Source organism: Neomonachus schauinslandi, chromosome 7, assembly GCF_002201575.2.
Source record: "Neomonachus schauinslandi chromosome 7, ASM220157v2, whole genome shotgun sequence".
In the NCBI taxonomy this organism is placed as follows: domain Eukaryota; kingdom Metazoa; phylum Chordata; class Mammalia; order Carnivora; family Phocidae; genus Neomonachus; species Neomonachus schauinslandi.
Window position 1 is genome coordinate 86,632,980 of NC_058409.1, and position 19,859 is coordinate 86,652,838.

A 19,859-nucleotide genomic window follows, 5' to 3' on the forward strand; every position below is an offset into this window, starting at 1 on the left:
ACATTTTGTAGCTAGGCACTTCACATGCATCACCCTAATCCTAGCCCTGGCCGGGATCGCTTCCTACTTAAGGTATTTGCACTCAAATTAGGTCTGCCCCTGGGGAAACCCAAACTAAGGCAAATCCTATGGAGAAAGTAGTCTCCATGTCTTATGCTCGGAAAACTGAGACCCAGAGAAATGAAGAGATTGCCTAAAGTCATACAGCTGGTAAATGGGATGGGATTCAAACCCAGGTCTGCCTGACACTAGAGCTGATGCTCTCTGTACTTCACTACCCTACCTCCTACCTCCCCACTTAAGTCCCCAAACTCAATGGAAATTTTAAGTTTGGATGGGCTCATTCTCACCTGTGAGGCAGAGCAGCTTTGGCCCTAAGTTGATTTAGTAGAAATTGGGCTGAGGGGAAGGCAGATAGTAAGTGGGTGGTAGTACCACTGGGAAGATGGAAGAATGTATAAACCCAGAATGGAAAGGCTGCTGAAGCCATATGCACCAGGAAGGGAGGAAGAGGTTACTTCCTCTCAGTTTCAAAGCCCTGGGCTATTGAAGATGTGGCGCTTCAATTTAACAAAAATTAACTGGTACCTATTATATGTCAGGTCTAGACCTTTGGGCCCTGGGGCTCCAAAGATGAATAAGAAACATTCTCTGGGAACCCATAGTACAATGGGGGAAGATAAACAGATGATTTTTTTTTTTTTTAAGATTTTATTTATTTATTTGACAGAAAGCTAGAGAGGGAACACAAGCAGGGGTAGTGGGAGAGGGAGAAGCAGGCTTCCCGCGGAGCAGGGAGCCTGACATGGGGCTCTATCCCAGGACCCTGGGATCATGACCTGATCCGAAGGCAGACACCTAACGACTGAGCCACCCAGGCGCCCTTTTTTTTTTTTTAAGTAGGCTCCACACCCAGCACGGAGCCCAGTGTGGGGCTTGAACTCACAACCCTGATATCAAGACCTGAACTGAGATCAAGTGTTAAATGCTCAACTGAGCCACCCAGGTGCCCCTAAACAGATGATTTTAATAGACCGTTGTCAATGCAATGACAAGCCAATCCAAGACACTGGGATCAATAGACCACACTCAGCTGGGGTCAGGGCCAAGAGGAAACTCATCAGGAAAAGCTCCACAGCATTGGTGGTGACTGAAGTCTACTTTAGAGGATAAGAAAAATTAGGTAAAAAGTCTGGAGATGGCAAAGGGGGAGTTATTCCAGATAAATCAGCATGAACAAAGACAGCAAGAAGGAGCTTGATGGGTATAGAAGATCTGCAAGGCACACGTGGAGTAAAACGGTGTGTGGGGAACAGTGGGGAACTTATTGAGGGCCTGTGTGCTTGGCTGCTGGGCACTGTCAGCTGTGAGAAGCAAGCCTGTGAACAGCTCAGAGTAGGGAGAACCTGGCTCCTAGCCCAACCGTGGCTGCAACCCACCTTTCCCTGACCACCAATTCCCACTCCTCAGTTCCTTCTGGACAGCTGGAAATTGGTACTAAGGGGCGATGAGGGAGGCTCGTCAGGATTTGTCCTTCTCCTTGTTGGTCAGGGGCCATCTGGCATCTGAAGAGAACTGTTGGCCACTGCTGTGCCTCTGCTACAGCCAGAGTTGTCGCAGCTGCTCACAGACCTTAAGCCCAAGGCACTTCCACCCTCCATAGGCCCTGACACAGACCTTCCCTGACACTTTGCCTAGGGACCCCTGCTCCTGGGGCAATAGATACAGGACTTCCAGAAACATGGGTAAAAAAACCCTGGCATTACTTGTCAGGAACATATACTTACCCTGGCCCAGAAGACTGCGGCCTCTGGCTGTCAGCATGAATCACATTCAGTTCCATATTCTCTCCAAACTAGAGAAAAGTTGAGAGAGACTAGAGCCCCAGGCTAGGCAGGATGTTATGGGTGATGGCCACTCTGTCCTCCCTATCTCCACCCCCAATTTCCCTGTCTTTCAGAGCCTGTATGTCTGAAATGTACAGCAGGGTTGATAATCTGGCATGTTTCCAGGCCCAGTCATGCCAAAACTAATGCAAGAGCCACTGTCCCTGGTCTCCATCCTGGTGTCAGATGGAGGCCATGTTCTGTCTGTAGATAGTGGTAGGGTTAACTGCTAATGAGGTAGCCCAAAGTTTTAAAATATGTGTTCACCAATTTCCTGGAAATGAAAATTCATGTAGTGTGTCTAGTCTCCTATCATGGTGGGTGTCTTAGTCTGTTCAGACTTCTATAACAAAGTACCACAGATTGAGTAGTTTATAAACAACAGAAATTTATTTCTCACAGTCTGGTTGCTGGAAGACTCAGATCAAGGTGCCAGCATGGTTGGGTGAGGGCCCTTTTCCAGGTTGCAGACGCCAACTTCTTGTATCCTCTCATGGCAGAAGGGGCAAGGATGCTCTCTGGGGCCTCTTTTATGAGGGCACTGACCCGTTTATTAGAGCTCTGCCCTTATGACCTGATCACTTTTCAAAGGCCCCATCTCCTAAAGTCTTCAACTAGAGCATTAGATTTTCAACATAAGAATTTTTTGTTGTTGTTGGGGGGGAGATATAGATATTCAGACCATAGCAGTGGTCATAGTGATGCCCCAAGGTTCTATGCATTCAAGACTAGTTTGGGGAAAACCAGCTTTGTGGCTAACACCTACTGTAGCCTGAGATTCCCTTTCCCCTTCTGGTAGAGAAGACCCAAGGTGTGAACCTCCCTCTCTACCCCTCCTTGGCCTACCATCTCAAGGCTAGACTCCACAGTCTGGCTGCTACCTCTCCCATCATATATCTGCACCTACATGTATCTTTAGGTCTTTGGAGTTGAACTCCATACCATGAAGGTGCCTTGTGCTCCATGATTTTGTACATGCTCTTCTCTTTGTGAAGGGTCACCTCTGCCAGCATACTGCTATTCTTCCTTCAAGGCTCAGCTTCCTCAACTTGCCCTGCCCACTCTAGGGCAGAGTTATCCTCTTCCTCTTGTGTTCCACATTGCCTCTTGCTTGTTAGTACTTAAACATTTTGGAAAATTGTCTATTGTCTAAGGTCTGTGAGCAGCTGCGACAACTCTGGCTGTAGCAGAGGCACAGCAGTGGCCATCTTTCCAGAGGTGAGCCACCACCTCAAAACTCAGACTCTGAGTAAAGTGGGTGGAGTATTACAGAGGGGATGTCCCAGGGTCCTTGACCTAGTTCAGGGTTCCAGCTTCCTGCAGTCATCTTGCTTAAGTTTGCACCATAGCCCTGCCTACCCTGGGCTTCTCTTAGGGCAGACTCAGAAGGAAGTGCCCCTTCCTGAATTAACTGATAGCTAGATAGTGGTGGCCAAGGAAGAGGGTGGGACATTACAACTCAGGTGACCCGTAAGTTTCGTTTTGGGGTGCAAACCAGGTTAGTGGGATGCCTCACATTGAGAGAGAAGAGCTCACGCCTGAGGAAAGTGACCAACTGCTTCTTCTCCCGGGTAAGACCCTCCTCTAATTCCTGCTTACTTCAGCCCCATCCCCTCACCTTCTTCTCTCCAGCTTGGCCCATGCTAGCAGAGTAGAGGCTGGAACGACTAAGCCAGCTGGTCCTCGATGATAGCTCCCATCCTTGGCCAGGGTCCCTGGGATCCTTTTCAGAAGGAAGACTCACCTCATGTATCTGATTCAGCTGAGTTAAGCTAAGAGGCCACCTGTTAACTCAAACATGTGCAGACCCTGGCTGAGTTCTGAGAACCTAGTGATGTGGGAGACATGTCCTTCCCCACCAGGCTCAGCTGGAAGAGGCAGACATGAGTACATTTACTGGAAGTATAAATACTGAGGTTTCTTGGAGGAAGCTTCACAGTCTCTGGCATGTAGAAGTACTGAATAAATGTCCAATAGAAGAGTGAATGAGTAAGAGAGTAAATGAATGAAAGAATGTCCGAGTTAGCTGGGACTCAAAAGGAGAGTGAAAGCTTACTCTTTGTGTAGTGATTGGCCCTTTCCTAAGATTATAATTGCCTCAGTTATCCCATTTTATCCTTGAAACAGACCTGTAACATTCTAGGAGTTAACATTCCTATTTGACAGATTTGGAAATTAGGTATATGTGATTTTGAGGAAATTTGTTGGAAACTGATTTCTTAGTTCCCTGAATAAGGACATCCCCAACCCCCCCCCCCAAATTTTTCAAAGCTGTATTAGCACCTATCTATGTCAAACCCTGTGCTGGGCTGAAAATGCAAATGACTCAGACACAGTGGTTCCAGACTTGAGGAATACTGTGAATAAAGGCTGGACAGCAAGAGACAGGGTGAAACTTATAGTCAGTGTGGCTGGGGTATGAGGGGGAGTAGCAAGAGAGGAAGCTTGGGGTCTGCAATGCTGGATAAAGAGTTTTAGACTTTTTTTTTTTCTGTAGCGGGAGATATCACAATGTGAAGGTTTACCTCCTTTCTTAGGGGAGATAGGGCTGGGGAATGGCATGATAAAATCTATTTTTGCCCAGTCATTCTGGTGATGTGTTGGGAGTTGGTGGGGCAGGGAAGTGGACAGTATCAGTTAGGAGGTTGTTGAAATAATCAGATGGGAAGAAGGTCTAGGGCAGTGGCAATGGGAACCAGGAGGAGGGGATACACGGGAGAGTACTTTCTGTTCTTAGCTCTTTCAGCCTGAGACCTGATTGCATAGAGGAGGTGAGGGTCAGGGATGTAGACAGGTACCTGAGTAGCTGTGTGGGTGAGCAACCTTGATGCCTCCAGCCAAGGTGAAGGACAGAAAGAGTTTCATGGGGAAAAGTGAAGGAGAAAATGAATGTGTATTTGACCATGGAGTTTGAGGAGCCTTTCCAGCATCTGGAGAGTGATGTCTAACAGACCATCAGAATTTGGGATTTGGCTCAGGACAGGGATTTGGGAGCCCTGACACAGAGGTTTTAATTAAAACTTGGAGATGATACAAAGGGACTGTGGAGAAGAGGGCTGTGGGGTGGGGTGGGGCATTGTTAAGGGGGAGAGGAGAGAAAGAGTTATGAAGATTTTGAGGGACTCAGGAAGGAGGCCCAGGAAAGACTGGCTGTCGAAGCCAAGGGACGAGAATTTTGTAGTGAAGAGAAATCTCATGGCTTTGCATGCCTGACAGAGGACAGTAGGGATGGGGACTGGGAAAAAGACTGGGATGGGGCAATCAGCAGCTCATAGGTGACCATGAGGAGGGCAAATTCATGGGCATGATGGGAGTGGAAGGTGGGGAGTAGTTGCAGGGATGGAAAAGTATCTTCCCTAAAGTCTTGCTGTTACAGGAAGAGAGGTAGACTGATTGAGTGGACAAATGCCTTCTGCCCATTTGGGGGCCTTCACTGCATTTCCTTTTTCCTTTACCCCTGAAAAGCACCTGAATCACTGAAGGCACCCTTGGGAACTTCTTGGAACAGCAATACCACCTCTAGCTTGAATTAGCAAAATACCAGACATTTCTACAGTGTGCAAAGGACTGTCAGAACCATTAATTCCTTTAATCCTCACAAGTACTGAATTTTTGTTCTGTTATAGAGGAGGAAATTGAGGTTCAATTCAGATTCAGCTAAATAAATCTGAAAGCACACTCTGCACAAGGTTCTTTTGCTGTCATTTCATTTGCCCCACACAGCTCTTTGACATATGTTGGTCCCCATTTGGCAGATTAAGAAAATTAGGCCTCCAGATTGGAGACCTGGTGCTAGCTCCTTTGTGGACAGCTGGGTCCTTGACTCTGAGAACAAGGCTCTTTCCATTCTGCATCACGATACCTTGCAAAACCCACCCATGAGCTGATATCTCATGATGCACATTAAATTTCCCAAAGCATTTTTCAAGTCTTATTTAATTCTTACAATAACCTTGTGAAAGTAGATATTTCCTCCCAGATGAAGAAACTAAAATTCAAAGAAGTCATAAATGACCTGCCCGAAGTTATGCCACAGGTGGAACCCCTTTCTGAAGTGCAGATCCATCCCTGTCCACTTCTCCCTTCAGGATGAAATTTGTACACCTTAGCTTGGCATAAAGACCATCCATAGTCCAGCCTGCCTGCTTCTCCAGCAGGTCTTTGGCTCCTTATTACCTCGAACCCTTTGTTCCAAACCTCTAGAACATCACTGAACTCCCAAGCACAGTAGCACGTCCATCTCTGTTACTGCCCGTGTCAACCATACTGCGATTGTTGGTAAGGCTGTGAGATCCCTCAGGACAAGGCCGATATCTGCTTTGTACTCCAACATCTGGCACAGTAGGCATCAGGAACTGGTAAATGTAAATGAATGACAGAATGAATAAATGGCATTGGGATTAGAAATCAGCCTTCCCAGTGCTCTGTTAATATATGTGCTTCTGGAAAACAGGGGCCTTCTGCTTGATTACTAAAGGATCATTGATGGTCAGAGGTTCTGAGCTCTGCGTACAGCTTTCTTCCTGGTCCTCTTCTGAAGGACGAAAGTTAAGGGCCACAGCCTCTGAAGGCCTGAGACTATGTGGTTCACCTGGGCTGTCCCTTTTCTCCTATAGGTGGCCACCCTCCATTGTGGAACCACATGGACTCTATTGGGTCAGTAAGGTTGCGGCAAAGGGAAGGAGCTCCTGGCTGTTCCCAGGAGGGCTTGCCCTGCCCCTCAGACAGCTCTGAGCTGGTAAGTTCAGCACTGGGTTTCTGACTCATGCCTATTCAAGGCTATCAAGAGCAGGATCAGTTGAAGATGCCATGGGGCCATGGGCTCACAGCCATGCAGCCCTTTCTAGTTTATCAACCTTTCAGATCTGATCTAGTAACTATCTCCTTTGTGGCTCCACACAACAGCAAGGTGGGGATTATCTTCTCATTTACAGCTGAGGAAGAGGGGTCTTAGAGAGGTGAACCGATTTGAGTTTTAATTCATGACAGGAGCTTGAGCTGAGGTATTTCAGTACCAAAGGTATTACTTTTGCCACCTTGCCACACAGGTGCTGTCCCTGCCCTGAATGGGTTGACATAGTCTAGAAAGGACCCTCTTGGGGTTTTCTGGTAGAAGACTATATTCTTACGGCACTTCCTTCCCCTATTTCTCTAGTTACTCCTGCACATCTCCCTCCCTTCAACATGGCCACTGCAACAGGCACACAGAGATGATTTCAGTGCTGAACTCAACTTGGAGGTTATTCTTCAGCATTGTCTGTATGCCTCAGGTTAGCTCAGACTGAGTTTCTCTTTTCTGTCATCTTGACCAAGATTTAGAAACGCTTGCATATCACACCATTAAGCAGGAAACACTTGTGTAAGTCATTTCATATCTCCTAGTCTGTTTCCTCATCAGTAAAATAGAAGAAAATAAAGTCTAATCCTTCTACCCCCTGGAGGATTAAGTGAGCTAATGGTGATAAAGGACCCGTACAGAGGAGGCATGCATGAAAGGGTTCTTGAATTGTTCCCTGCAGTTTCTTTAGTTGTCCAGCTTGTTCTGACATCTGCTGGACCTCACTTATTGTGCAAACTGTGGGGAGCATCACCCCTCACTGCTTTTCATGCTCCCACTTCACCCTTGTCCAGTCTCTTCCCCAGACCCTGCTGTAAACATTTCCTTTGTATGCAACTCATGGCTGGGCCACAGAAATGAGAAATGACATGGCCCCTGGGGACTTAAGGGCCTTCTGAGTATTATTATTTTCTCGGCCCTATTCCAAGGCCACACAGCCAGGAAAAGTGTCAGGGCAAGGACTCAGATGTAAGTTTTCTTATCCTATGGGGTTTCTTCACTGCAACCTTCATCAGCTTTGGGTTCTTTTCAGGTGAAATTGCTAGTTTTTATAAGACTTCACATTCATGTGGAAACACTTCTTTAGTCAGATCTGGGTTCAAATCCCACTCTGTCCCTTAATAGCTGCTTGGGTTATGCAGATGATTGTTCCTCTCTGAGCCTCAGTTTCCCCATTTGTAGCATAACATAGGAATAACCCTTCCTAGTGTGCATGGCTGCTAGAAGCATCTCCTGTAGTGTAAACATGGAACTGAACATCTGGCACTCCAGTTAGGATCATTTGCCTCCTCAGGGATCTGTTTTCCATTCTCTTCCTAAAGCAGAGGTGGAACTGAGTCACCCCCATCTCCCTCACTGAACAGCCTCTCCTACCTGGCTCCCCCTGCCTCCTTATTCAGATACCTGGTTGGTTACTTTACAGATATGGGTCCAGTGTGGGGTAGTGGGTCATAGGAATGGAATTCCTGTGGGACAGGCGGTGAGGACCTGGGAAAGGCTAAGGCCAGGAAAATTAGAGTCACAGGTTGGGACTCCAGCAAACCCAGGGAGGCTGCTGCCATCTCTTTGAAGGACAGGCCAGAGGGTCATCTGTGGGAGGTTTCCATATAGAGGTGGAGTACTGGGGCTCCTCTTAGCTCCCCCACAATGGGCTACTGGTGGAGAAGAACCTTGGGTGTGCCATCCTCTGCTTTCTGCCTGCCTACCTGTCCTATCGCTCTGATTCACCCCTGGCCCAGGCTACCCCCAAATCCATCCCCTCACTCTGAGGAAAATCCCTTTATCCTCTTCCCCAGATCTTCAAATGGCTTGTTCCCTTCCTTTATTTAGGTCACTTCCTCAGGGAGAACTTTCTAGACCAATATCCAAAAATACATTTTCCTCCCCTGGTCACTCTCAAACTTCTATTCCAGCCTTAAAAAAAAAAAGAAAAAAAGGTACTGTTACTACCAGAACCATATTATATGTTTATTTGCTTATATTCTGCCTCTGTGCTGAAATCTGTGCTCCACAGGAACAGAACTCAGCTGGTTATGCAACATACAGTGCTTGGAATAGTGTTGGGCCCCTAGTAGGCGCTCAATCAATGTCTGTGGGAAGGATGGCTGACTGATGGCAGGACTGTCCTCCACAGTGTGGCCTCCAAGTTCTTCTGAGCTGAGCTTACTTAGGCTCCAGAACCAAGTGGATTGGAAGAGGGAAGCACCTGAACGTGAAATTCATTCCCACATTTGTTCATTTGTTTGCTCATTCAGGGAAAGACAACTCACTAAGCAGCTCACCTCTGGGTACTGAGGAGACAGAGTGAATCAGTGGTATGACAGGAGAGGCCTCACTAAACCCTGAATTCCAAGAAATGGAAGGGGCAGGGGACATAGGGATCTGAGAAGGAACTGCCAGAGAATGGAGCAGGAGGAGGAGGTGGGTGGGTCTCCCCTCCAGGAAGGAGCCTTCTGAGATGGCAGGAACTAACTATGGGCTGTGGGCAGCAAGAGAACATAGGTGTGAAGAGGTGAGGAGTGGGGCTGGGTAGGTGCTGGGGAGACCAGCAAGGCTCAGAGAGGGCTTAGGCAGGGCTCTAGTCAGCCCCTGGGAAAGCTAAGGGAGGTGCTGGTCTGGACTGGTAAAGGGAGGAGCAAGCTGGGCGGGGCAGTCCTGGTTGGAGTCAGAGAACTTGGGTAGGCAATGGGGCTCCTGCCCAGATATTAGCCTGTTTCTCCCCAGGTGTTGGAGTGTCTACAGCAATTCAAGGTGACGGAGACACAGCTGCGGCAGATCCAAGCCAGCCTCCTGGGCTCTATGGAGCAGGCACTGGGGGGACAGGCCAGCCCTGCCTCTGCTGTCCAGATGCTGCCCACATATGTGGGGTCCACCCCACATGGCACTGGTGGGTGGCATAGACCAAAATGGGTGCCTAGGCCTGGGGAGAGAATTCTGATCTGGGGGAGGGAGAAGTTCCTTATCCCTCTTCCCAATAAGGTTCCCAACTCTGAGCTCCCTTAATGAGACTTTGCTGTCCTTGGGGGTATTTCTGGGAGGCAGAGGGCTTGGTCTCGCCAGCTGCATGCTTTTCTGTGTCCTGTTTGCCCCAGAGCAAGGGGATTTTGTGGTGCTGGAGCTGGGGGCCACAGGGGCCTCACTGCGTGTTCTGTGGGTGACCCTGTTGGGTACTGAGGGACATAGGATGGAGCCTCGGAGCCAGGAGTTTGTGATCCCCCCAGAGGTGATGCTGGGTCCCGGTCAGCAGGTAAGAGCTCACTGCCGAGTCTCTGTGCACTGGCTGGGTGGCTGGGGCTCTGGTGGGCAGAGCTGAGCCCCCAACTTGTCCCACAGCTCTTTGACTTTGCTGCCCACTGTCTGTCTGAGTTCCTGGATGCACTCCCCGTGGACAAAGAGGGTCTGCAGCTTGGGTTCAGCTTCTCCTTCCCTTGTCACCAGACGGGCCTGGACAGGGTGAGGCAAAGTGGGCATGGGGACAGTAGGTGGAGGAGTTGCAGCCCCATGAAGGCTGTTGGAGGAATGACCCAACTTTTCTGCCCCCAGAGCACCCTTATTTCCTGGACCAAAGGTTTTAGGTGCAGTGGTGTGGAAGGCCACGATGTGGTCCAGTTGCTGCGAGATGCCATCAAGAGGCAGGGGGTGAGTGGAGGCAGGGGGTGAGTGGAGGCAGGGGCAATGGGAGGGCTGCCTGTGTGGCTGGGCCTGTGCTTCTGGGAAGGCCTGCTTTCCTTTTCTATGTATATCCTTTATCCAGTTTAACCCTGGGGTAAATGTTGCTACCATTCCCATTTCATATGTAAGGAGACTGAGGCTAAGAAAGGTCAAATAAATTTTCAGGATCATAGGGCAAAACAAAGATGAAAAGACTTGACCCTGTCTTCAAAGACCTCACAGTCTAGTGGGAAAGCATTCCAACAAAGGATTGTCCCTGTCAAGGAGGTGGTTCCAGTGACTCTGGTAGCACTGGGAAGGGCACACCAGGGCTTGGGCAGGGGCTTGAAGGAGGAGTTTGCCAGGGCATAAGCTGGGGCTGGGGGGGAAGGTCTGTTTTCAGAGAAAGGTATATGCAAACACTTGGATGCCAAAGAAAGGTGGATCTGGATCCATCTGGACTAACGGCAGTGATGCTAGTGGATGGAAGTCAGGGCTTAGAAAGCCAGGTACCTACAGTGCAGTCTTCAAGGTGTCGTGCTTGCTCACAATCATCTTGGTCCTGTGGGAAGCACTGGTGTTCTGGAGTTGATGACTGAGTTTGGGAGCCTTTGAGAGCCCCAGGGCCTGAGTAGGGGGTGGAAGAGACAAGGGGGAGTGTGGGATGGGAGGAAAATTCTCTACAGTGGGGGAGGACCTAGAGTATATGTGTGGGCATGAACACACATTGTGTTTCATGGACTCTGAGCACCTCCATCAAAGCCAGGGCCCCTCCATCAAAGCCAAGGCCCAGCCTTGCCCATCCCCCACACTGCCCACTTAGGTCAGCCATGACCTCTGCCCTCTCCATTGTCCAGGCCTACAGCATCGATGTGGTTGCCGTGGTGAATGACACAGTGGGCACCATGATGGGCTGCGAGCCAGGGGTTGGGCCGTGTGAGGTCGGGCTTGTTGTAGGTGAGCCATGGGTCATTTGTGATGATGGGTGGGGGGTTACAGCTACCTGATGGGCAGGTCCTGATGGGCAGGTCCTGATGGATTCATCCCTGCCAGACACTGGCACCAATGCATGTTACATGGAGGAGGCAAGGCATGTGGCAGTGCTGGATGAGGACCGGGGCCGCGTCTGCATCAGCGTTGAGTGGGGCTCCTTCAGTGATGATGGGGTCCTGGGACCAGTGCTGACCACCTTTGACCATGCCTTGGACAGAGAGTCCCTGAATCCTGGTGCCCAGAGGTGGCCTGACCTTCTGCTCTATGGCCTATCACTCTTCTACTCCCTTCCTTGCTGCTGTCCCTGAACTCAGGCCCTTAGGCCCCTCCCTACTGCTTGCTCATAGGGTTTCCAGGTTGCATCTTGGGGGGCCCTGGCCAGGCTCAAAGAAGGAAGGGCTCAAGATTCTAGAACCCAGAATTTTCCACCCATAGCCCTCTCTTATTCCTGACAGGTATTGGGGATTAGGGGTAGCAAAGTATTCCCTGTCCTCCAGGAGCCCCTCTGAACCTAACCTAAGCCAGAGGGGGCAGCAGGGTCTGGATAAACACCCATCTATCTCCTGGGAAGCCATTGCTTCTGGAACCTCCGGTCTGGGGAACCCCAAAGAAAATGATCCTTCTTTTGGGGCCCTTGGAGGTGGGGCCAGGTGGGCTAAGGGCTTAAGGAAAGCTCTGTCCAGCCACCCTTCTTACCTGTAGGTTTGAGAAGATGATTGGGGGCTTGTACCTGGGTGAGCTGGTGAGGCTTGTGTTGGCTCACCTGGCCCAGCGAGGGGTCCTCTTTGGTGGCTGCACCTCCCCTGCCCTGCTGAGCCGTGGCAGCATCCTCCTGGAGCATGTGGCTGAGATGAAGGAGTAAGTAGAGAAAGCCCGTGGGCTTAAACAAGGGGCTTCTTGGCTTGGGAGAGGGGAGGTTGCTCTGTCCCCCGGATAGCCATGGGGCTGGGGGAGGGCAGGGAGCTTTGGGGCTACTTGAGTCCCAAAGCAGTACCCTGTGTTCCTCCAGCCCGTTGGCTGGGGCAGCCCGTGTGCATGCTATCCTGCGGGACATGGGCCTGAGCATGGGGGCCTCGGACGCTGAGCTGGTGCAGTACGTGTGTGCAGCTGTGTTCACTCGGGCTGCCCGGCTCTGTGCTGCCGCCCTGGCGGCTGTTCTTGCCCACCTCCAGCACAGCCGGGAGCAGCAGGTGCTTCAGATCGCTGTGGCCACCGGAGGCCGAGTGTTCGAGCGATACCCCAGGTACTGGAGATACACATAGTCCCATGTGGGCAGGTAGTATGGAACATGTGGGTTTTCCATAAAGACCCAGAGGGCACTCTGGTACCATGTGTGCAAGGCAGTGGCCAAGAGTGGCACCCAAGCAGGGTAAGGTCAGATGGGGACTAAGGGAGGCCAGAAGTCAGAAGAGAGAAAAGATGCTTCTCTTTGGGTGTGTAAGGCAGGGGGACTCTGGGGGCACTGGGCATAAGGTTGGTGTACAGCTGGATTTAGAAGTGAAGGGATTTGAAGTGATGGGGCCCAGGGCTTCAGCAAGCCCTGGGGTTCAGGCTCAGGTTCAAGCCAGGTATGCCTGCCTTGTGTCTGTGTAGTTTCCTCAGCATCCTGCAGGAGACAGTGATGCTCCTGGCCCCCGAATGTGATGTCTCCTTCATTCCCTCTGTGGATGGGGGTGGCCGGGGAGTGGCAATGGTGACGGCTGTGGCTGCCCGCCTGGCTGCTCACCGCCGCCTGCTGGAAGAGACCCTGGCGCCTTTCCGGCTGGACCATGAGCAGCTGGCAGCGGTGCGGGCACAGATGCGGGAGGCCATGGTCAAGGGGCTCCGAGGGGAGGCCTCATCCCTTCGCATGCTGCCCACTTATGTCCGGGCCACACCTGATGGCACTGGTGAGGACCCGGCCTGAGCGTGGGGCTGTGATATGGGTTCCTGGAGGTCACAGAATGTGCTTTGTCCTGACACTGAGGATCTCTGTCCCACAGAGCGCGGGGACTTCCTGGCCCTGGACCTGGGGGGCACCAACTTCCGGGTCCTCTTGGTGCGTGTGACAGCAGGAGGTGTGAAGATCACCAGCCAGGTCTACTCCATCCCGGAGTATGTGGCCCAAGGCTCTGGGCAGCAGGTACCCAGAGCTTGGACCTGATGTCAGGGGCGGGGAAGGACCAGGGATGGGCCACCCCCTGACTTGCCCTACACCTCAGCTCTTCGACCACATCGTGGACTGCATTGTGGACTTCCAGCAGAAGCAGGGCCTGAGTGGGCAGAGCCTCCCGCTGGGTTTCACCTTCTCCTTCCCATGTAGGCAGCTTGGCCTCGACCAGGTGAGGGAGGGAGGGCCAGGAGAAACCATCCCCACGGGCTTTCCACCCTCATACCCTTCAGGGAATGGGCAGGAGGCTGGGGAGAGGGCTTCAAGTATCCTGGGCCGGGGATGGGGGTGGGCAGAAGCACTGCTGGGCTGAGCCAGCACCTAGCCTTGGTTTCACTGGACGTGGTGTGTGCAGGTGGAAGGGGTGTGGTAAAGTGGCCTGGAATCCAGGGCTGTAAAGAGGGCTGGGATGGAAAAGATTATGGATTCCCCTGAGGGCTGCCAATGGGCAGGAAAGTGGAGCCAGGTTAGGTCTGGGCACTTGGGAGCAGTGTAGGCCCAGATCATGGCTGATGAAGGAACACATTGACTGTCCACTTCATAGTACACCATGAAGCCCTGGCGTACTGATCTAGGGGACCTGCGGGGAACAGCATTAGTCCCTATTTCTCAAAAGGGCTTACGGTTGCCCAGTTTCTTTGCCCTATGTCAGCTTCCCGAACTTGCTGTGTCCCTCTCAGGCCTGGCTTGGTGTTGGGTGCCTGACTGGAAAGGCAGAGCAGCAGGCACAGATCTAGACGCAGCACCCCCTAAGCATATACCTCTGCATAGCCTTCGACAGTGCACACACCTGAGGCCTGTCACGGAGACAGCTCCTCCCATACTCTGGTCCAAGCTCCCAGGAGTCTCCTCCTCAACACCCCCAACTTCTGCCAAAAAGCCTCTTATGAGGAGGAGCTTGCTGCCCCTCAAGTTGTCCACTATGCTCTTCCTGAAAAGCTCTGCCTTCTCTACTCCACCCAGCGTTTGTGCAGTTTTCAGCTCTGCTCCAGCTCTGACCTCTCTCAGACACATGCTTCTGTACTTGGCTTTCTTTTACACAGTGGCCCTTTGGAATCAAGCATTCAGCAGTGTCTCTCTGCTGGTCTGCTCCACTCTAGACTAAGCATGCCGGCACCATTTGATTATTCCTTGTAAGGTGTGAGAAGCAGGTGGGACTCAGTATGCAAAATCAGGTGTGCAAGAAGAAACGCGGTCCTATTCATTTTCTAGAACTGAGCTTAATTTCTGTGTTGAGCCCATGTTCTTTTGGGGGTGTGTGATAACTTAATCAATTTGGGGACCTCTTTCCCCAGGCAGGGGGCCCCTTTCAGCTGCACAGCATCCTTTGCTGTGTATGGGCAGACACTCAGGGAAGCCAGGAGATGTCCAGGCCCCAGCTGTGTGGACTCTGCTTACTCTCTTGGTTCTTGACACCTCCCTTGACAACTCACCTTCCCCTCCATGGGGAAGGAGGACAGAGACCTACTCTGCTAGTCAGATCACTCAAATCTCTTCTGTCTCTAACCTTCCCACAGGAGCATGGCCCAGGTAGAGGCATAGGACACCTTTCTCAGGAAACTCCAAAACCTAGCTCTTAGGTTCCCCCAGCTCCCCTTCCTCAGACCAGGGGTCTTTCTTTTGTCTGGAAGCAGGGAAATATGGCTGCTACTTATGATCTGGGTTCCCCCACATTAGCCCTCCTTCTCAATTGCCCTTGCACTCTCTGGGTTCTGTGTTTGAGATGAAGAGCATTGAGCACTCTGGCTGTGGTTACATAGGAAAAGGGATAAAAGGAAATATTGTTGGGGGAAGCGTCAGTTCATATTTCTAAAATCTTCTGCCCCAAAGATTTTCCTCTTTTTTTTTTTTTAAGATTTATTTATTCTAGAGAGAGTGCAGCGGGGAGGGGCAGAGGAACAGGGAAAGAGAGACTCTCAAGCAGACTCCCCGCTGAGCATGGAGCCAAGACCAGGGATCCCACGACCCTGAGATCATGACCTGAGATGAAGTCAAGAGTTGGACACTTAACTGACTGAGCCACCAAGGCGCCCCCCCCAAAGATTTTCACACCTGCTCTGCAGGCTCCTACTTTGGGCAGAGCTGTCATTTTCTAACAGCAGGAGAATAACTTCCCCTGCCCGCTCCCTCAGAGGAAGCATACTTAGAAAAAATAGTCCTAGACTGTCAAGCCCATCACTAACTTCACAATTTAAGGTCAGTTTCTCACAATAAAGGCTTATCTGTCTTGTCTCCTCCCATCCTGCCTAGGTGTTCTGGATTCTGGCTTTTCCTTTTGTCCTTCACTCATATCTGGAACACACAAGTGAATCTCCTATTGACACGGCTCTGTCCCTAATTCCTCAGTTTCCTTCCTCTCAAGTGACTCTTGCTAGTTCTTTCTAAAAGAGCAGAATTTTCTGTCATTTGGACCTCTGAGCCTTCTCTGTCCTCCCCCTTCTCATACACAGCACTCATTTTACCAGCTCTGTTCATTCCTAACCCAATTATGAAGGGCCATTCCTTCTGGGCAACCGTCTTAAAACATCCAGACTCTCAGACCATCTGAGCATTCTGGCACTAATAATAGAAGACACAGGTTGGATGGTTATTAATAGGTTTCTTTACACTGGAAGGCTCCTAGGGAGTTAGGAGGGGGCAGAGGGCAAGGCCCTCAACCATGTGGCAGAGTAGGCATGGAATCCTGCTTGCTGAGGGGGGATATCATATGCTTCTGATGGGATACAGGCTTTGGGGAGGGAGAGTGAGATTCCAAGGGGACTTCATCTTTCTGCCCCACCTTTGTCCCCCCAGGGCATCCTCCTAAACTGGACAAAGGGTTTCAATGCATCAGACTGTGAGGGCCAAGACATTGTGTGTCTGTTGCGGGAAGCCATCGGGCGAAGACAGGTGAGGAGTCTGCCTTCAGGGGTGCTTTGGGGCTGTGGCAGGACTTGAAGGGAGCAAAGGGTCTCCTGCTTCCTGACCTGGGGGGAGGGTGGAGTGGGTGGCTCTCTGCAGTAGAGACCTCTGGGTCCTGCACTGGTTGCCGTGACAACCGTGTTGCCCAGCAACTAGCAGCATCCTTTTGTGTGTAGGCAGTGGAGCTGAATGTGGTTGCCATTGTCAATGACACGGTGGGGACCATGATGTCCTGTGGCTATGAGGATCCCCGTTGCGAGGTCGGCCTCATTGTTGGTGAGGAGGGCCCTGCTCTTTTGTGTTCCTACTGCCTGATGTTAATTCATTGCCTCCTGTTGATTCCTCAGGTTGGACGTTCCTCTGGCCTTGGGGATGTGGCACCATTCCCGCCTGACTCAGCTAGGCCCTGCAACACTCATTTGGGCTGGGTGTCCGAACTTTGCTCAGCTCAGCTACTGATTCATAGTCATTTAATCTTTCTGAGCCTCAGTTTGCCCTTCTGTTAAATGAATCTGAGCTTTGGAGTCATACAGATTTGGGTGGAAATACTAGCTCTGCCACTTCCATCTGTATGACCTTGGCCAAATCACCAGAGCCTCAGTTTCCTTCTAAGACAGAGATAGTAGTAATGCCTATCTCAAGGATGGTGAGGGTGAGAGGAGAGGAAACAAAGCATAGCACAGTGCTTGGCCCATGGTACACACTCAGTGCTTGGAACTGGGTAGAGGCTGGTGGTGGAGGACAGAGAATGAGCTGTGAGGGTCCTTTAGGTAGCCCAAGTTCTGAAGTCTTTATTAAGCGTTTCTCCTCTGGCCAGATAGGGGCTGGATGAAGGGGCAGGAAGACTATACATAAAGATGGGGGAAATACCTATCTTCTCAAAACCCACCATTTGGTGGGGATTAGGCCCAGGACAGCATATGGCAGTCTGAGAGAGCTGAATCTGACTCTACATAACAGGGTGACAAGGTCAAGATCAGAAAGGAAGTGGTCCTAACAGGAGTGGGACTTGAAAAGAGTGTCTAGGTGGGGGAGGAGGACTCCCATAGGCCTTTGGGCATCAGTCTCCTAGGGCAGGAAGTAAGTGATAGCCTCCTTTTGAAACTGGGAGCTTCTTGAACATAGAGCCTAGAGTGGGGAGGTGCTCAGGAGAGGTATGCCTAGATGGCTTTATGAATAAACTAGTCAGAGGAAATCCAGGTGGGGCTGACAAGGAGACCATCTGCCTAGAGCTGACCATGTGTTGGGGAGAGGAAGGGGATATCTTTACCCAGAATGTGCTTTCTGCCTAGAATGCCTTTCTTTCTGTGCTTCCTGGCTTCAAAGTCAAATCCAAACATCATTTCCTCTCTGTAGCTTTTCCTGACCCTCTAGGTGGGAAGACTCAGCTGTGCTCAAGGCTCCCATGATGCTCTTTTTTGCACTTCTATTTGGGTACATACAGGCAATATCAGAGTTAGATGCTCATTGCCCACTCCCTGGCCACTGTGGGGCTCCTCATGTCTGATTCCTGTCTATGTCCCCAGCTCCTGGCCCAGAACCTGCTAGTTTGACTAAAGATCTGGAAGGCTAGTCCAGGGAGCTTGGGCCTCTCCACTGCAGGCAGCGGGGGAGCTCTCACACATCTGCCAGGGGTGCTCTGGCATAGCATGGAAGATACAATGATGATGGTGCTGGTAGGGAAAGCAGTGGAGGCCCAGATGGGTTGATGCTGCCAGGGTCTGCAGAAGGAGTGTCAGGAAGGAAGGCAGACCAGGACATAGGACAGGTTGTGAGTGTGGGGAAATGGAGAGGTAAGAAATGAGCCCAAATTTTGCCATCTCAGTTTGGGAAGGGCACTTATCTATGTCAGTGAATGATTTCTACCTCTGCAGGAACTGGCACCAATGCCTGCTACATGGAGGAGCTTCAGAATGTGGCAGCCGTGCCTGGCGACTCAGGCCACATGTGCATCAATATGGAGTGGGGTGCCTTTGGGGATGATGGCTCTCTGGACTTGCTTAGAACCTGCTTTGATGCAAATGTGGACCAGGCATCCATCAACCCTGGCAAGCAGAGGTATGGGTGGGGCTGGGCAGGGGCAGCTGGTGGTGGCTGGCACTGGTTAGGGTAGCAGGTAGGGTCTCCTGATCTTTGTGCTTTCACGCAGCTTTGAGAAGATGATCAGTGGCATGTACCTGGGGGAGATCGTCCGCCACATTCTCCTGCATTTGACCAGCCTTGGAGTTCTCTTCCGGGGCCAGCAGACCCAGCGCCTTCAGACCAGGGACATCTTCAAGACCAAGTTTCTCTCTGAGATTGAAAGGTGCCTAAGGCCTATATTGCCTCCTTCCACCTCCCAAAAGAATCTATCTATTCACTTTGGGTAAAATGCTGGTTGGTGGGAGGCCCATTCCGGAGGATGGAGAGCTCATGGGGTGGGAAAGCTAATGCAGGACCCTGGTTCTCTGTGCTCTATTCCTTCCTGTCCCCAGTGACAGCCTGGCTCTGAGGCAGGTCCGAACCATCCTGGAGGATCTGGGTTTGTCCCTGACCTCAGATGACGCCCTGATGGTCCTGGAGGTGTGCCAGGCTGTGTCCCAGCGGGCTGCTCAGCTCTGCGGGGCGGGTGTGGCTGCTGTGGTGGAGAAGATCCGTGAGAACCGGGGCCTAGAAGAGCTGACTGTGTCCGTAGGGGTGGATGGGACCCTCTACAAGCTGCATCCCCAGTGAGTCTGGGTGCTGGGATGGGCAGGGAGGAATGGCCCCTGTGGGATCTGGCTGGCCTGGGCTCACCTCAGCACCCCCTCCCCACAGCTTCTCCGGCCTGGTGGCAGCCACAGTGAGGGAGCTGGCCCCTCACTGTGTGGTCACCTTCCTGCAGTCGGAAGATGGGTCCGGCAAAGGTGCAGCCCTGGTCACTGCGGTTGCCTGCCGCCTTGCCCAGATGGCCCATGTTTGAAGAAGTCTCCAGGAACTACCCTTGCTGAACCAGAGCCCAGGCCCCACCTGTCCCCAGCCACGCACGACTCCCAGAATAGCCCAAGTGTGGCCCTTCTGTGGCCACCAGCCTTGACCTCTGGCTTTCCCAGAGAGAAGTAGCACTCAGGTTAGCAATATATATATATAATTTATTTACATTCACGTCCGCTAAAATCCCTACGCGCCCCGGCGGCCGGGCAAGGCTGTGTACATAAGGCCAAGTGTAAGTGCGCGAATGCACTTAAGACAGAGTCAGGGCACGAGCTTCACACAACAGGCCCCGCGTGGGGGAACCGGCCAGCCCCAGGAACGGGCACACCACGGCACGCACACTTGCCATTGTCCAGCCCGGGACTCCCATTGCATATTCACATGCCCTGTTGGGCAGGGCTCCTCCAGGATGGGGGCAGGGGGAGGATCAGGGAGGAGCCGTTGGGTGTCCCTGGGTGGGGGGGAGAAGGGCAGCATGTGAGAGGCAGAT

The 19,859-nt window shown here is 51.6% G+C and overlaps 1 protein-coding gene across 1 annotated transcript; it reads left to right on the top strand.

The window, feature by feature from the left end:
- The first annotated feature begins 6,528 nt into the window (after positions 1–6,528).
- On the top strand, positions 6,529–19,358 carry HK3 (hexokinase 3). The gene is made up of 18 exons (XM_021698695.1): positions 6,529–6,624; positions 9,448–9,610; positions 9,816–9,970; positions 10,057–10,176; positions 10,267–10,362; positions 11,232–11,331; positions 11,428–11,611; positions 12,070–12,225; positions 12,377–12,610; positions 12,961–13,256; positions 13,350–13,489; positions 13,569–13,688; positions 16,310–16,405; positions 16,594–16,693; positions 18,292–18,475; positions 18,567–18,722; positions 18,892–19,125; positions 19,214–19,358. Exons 1-18 carry the CDS (start codon positions 6,529–6,531, stop codon positions 19,356–19,358), a joined length of 2,775 nt encoding a protein of 924 aa, XP_021554370.1.
- Positions 19,359–19,859: the final 501 nt, after the last annotated feature.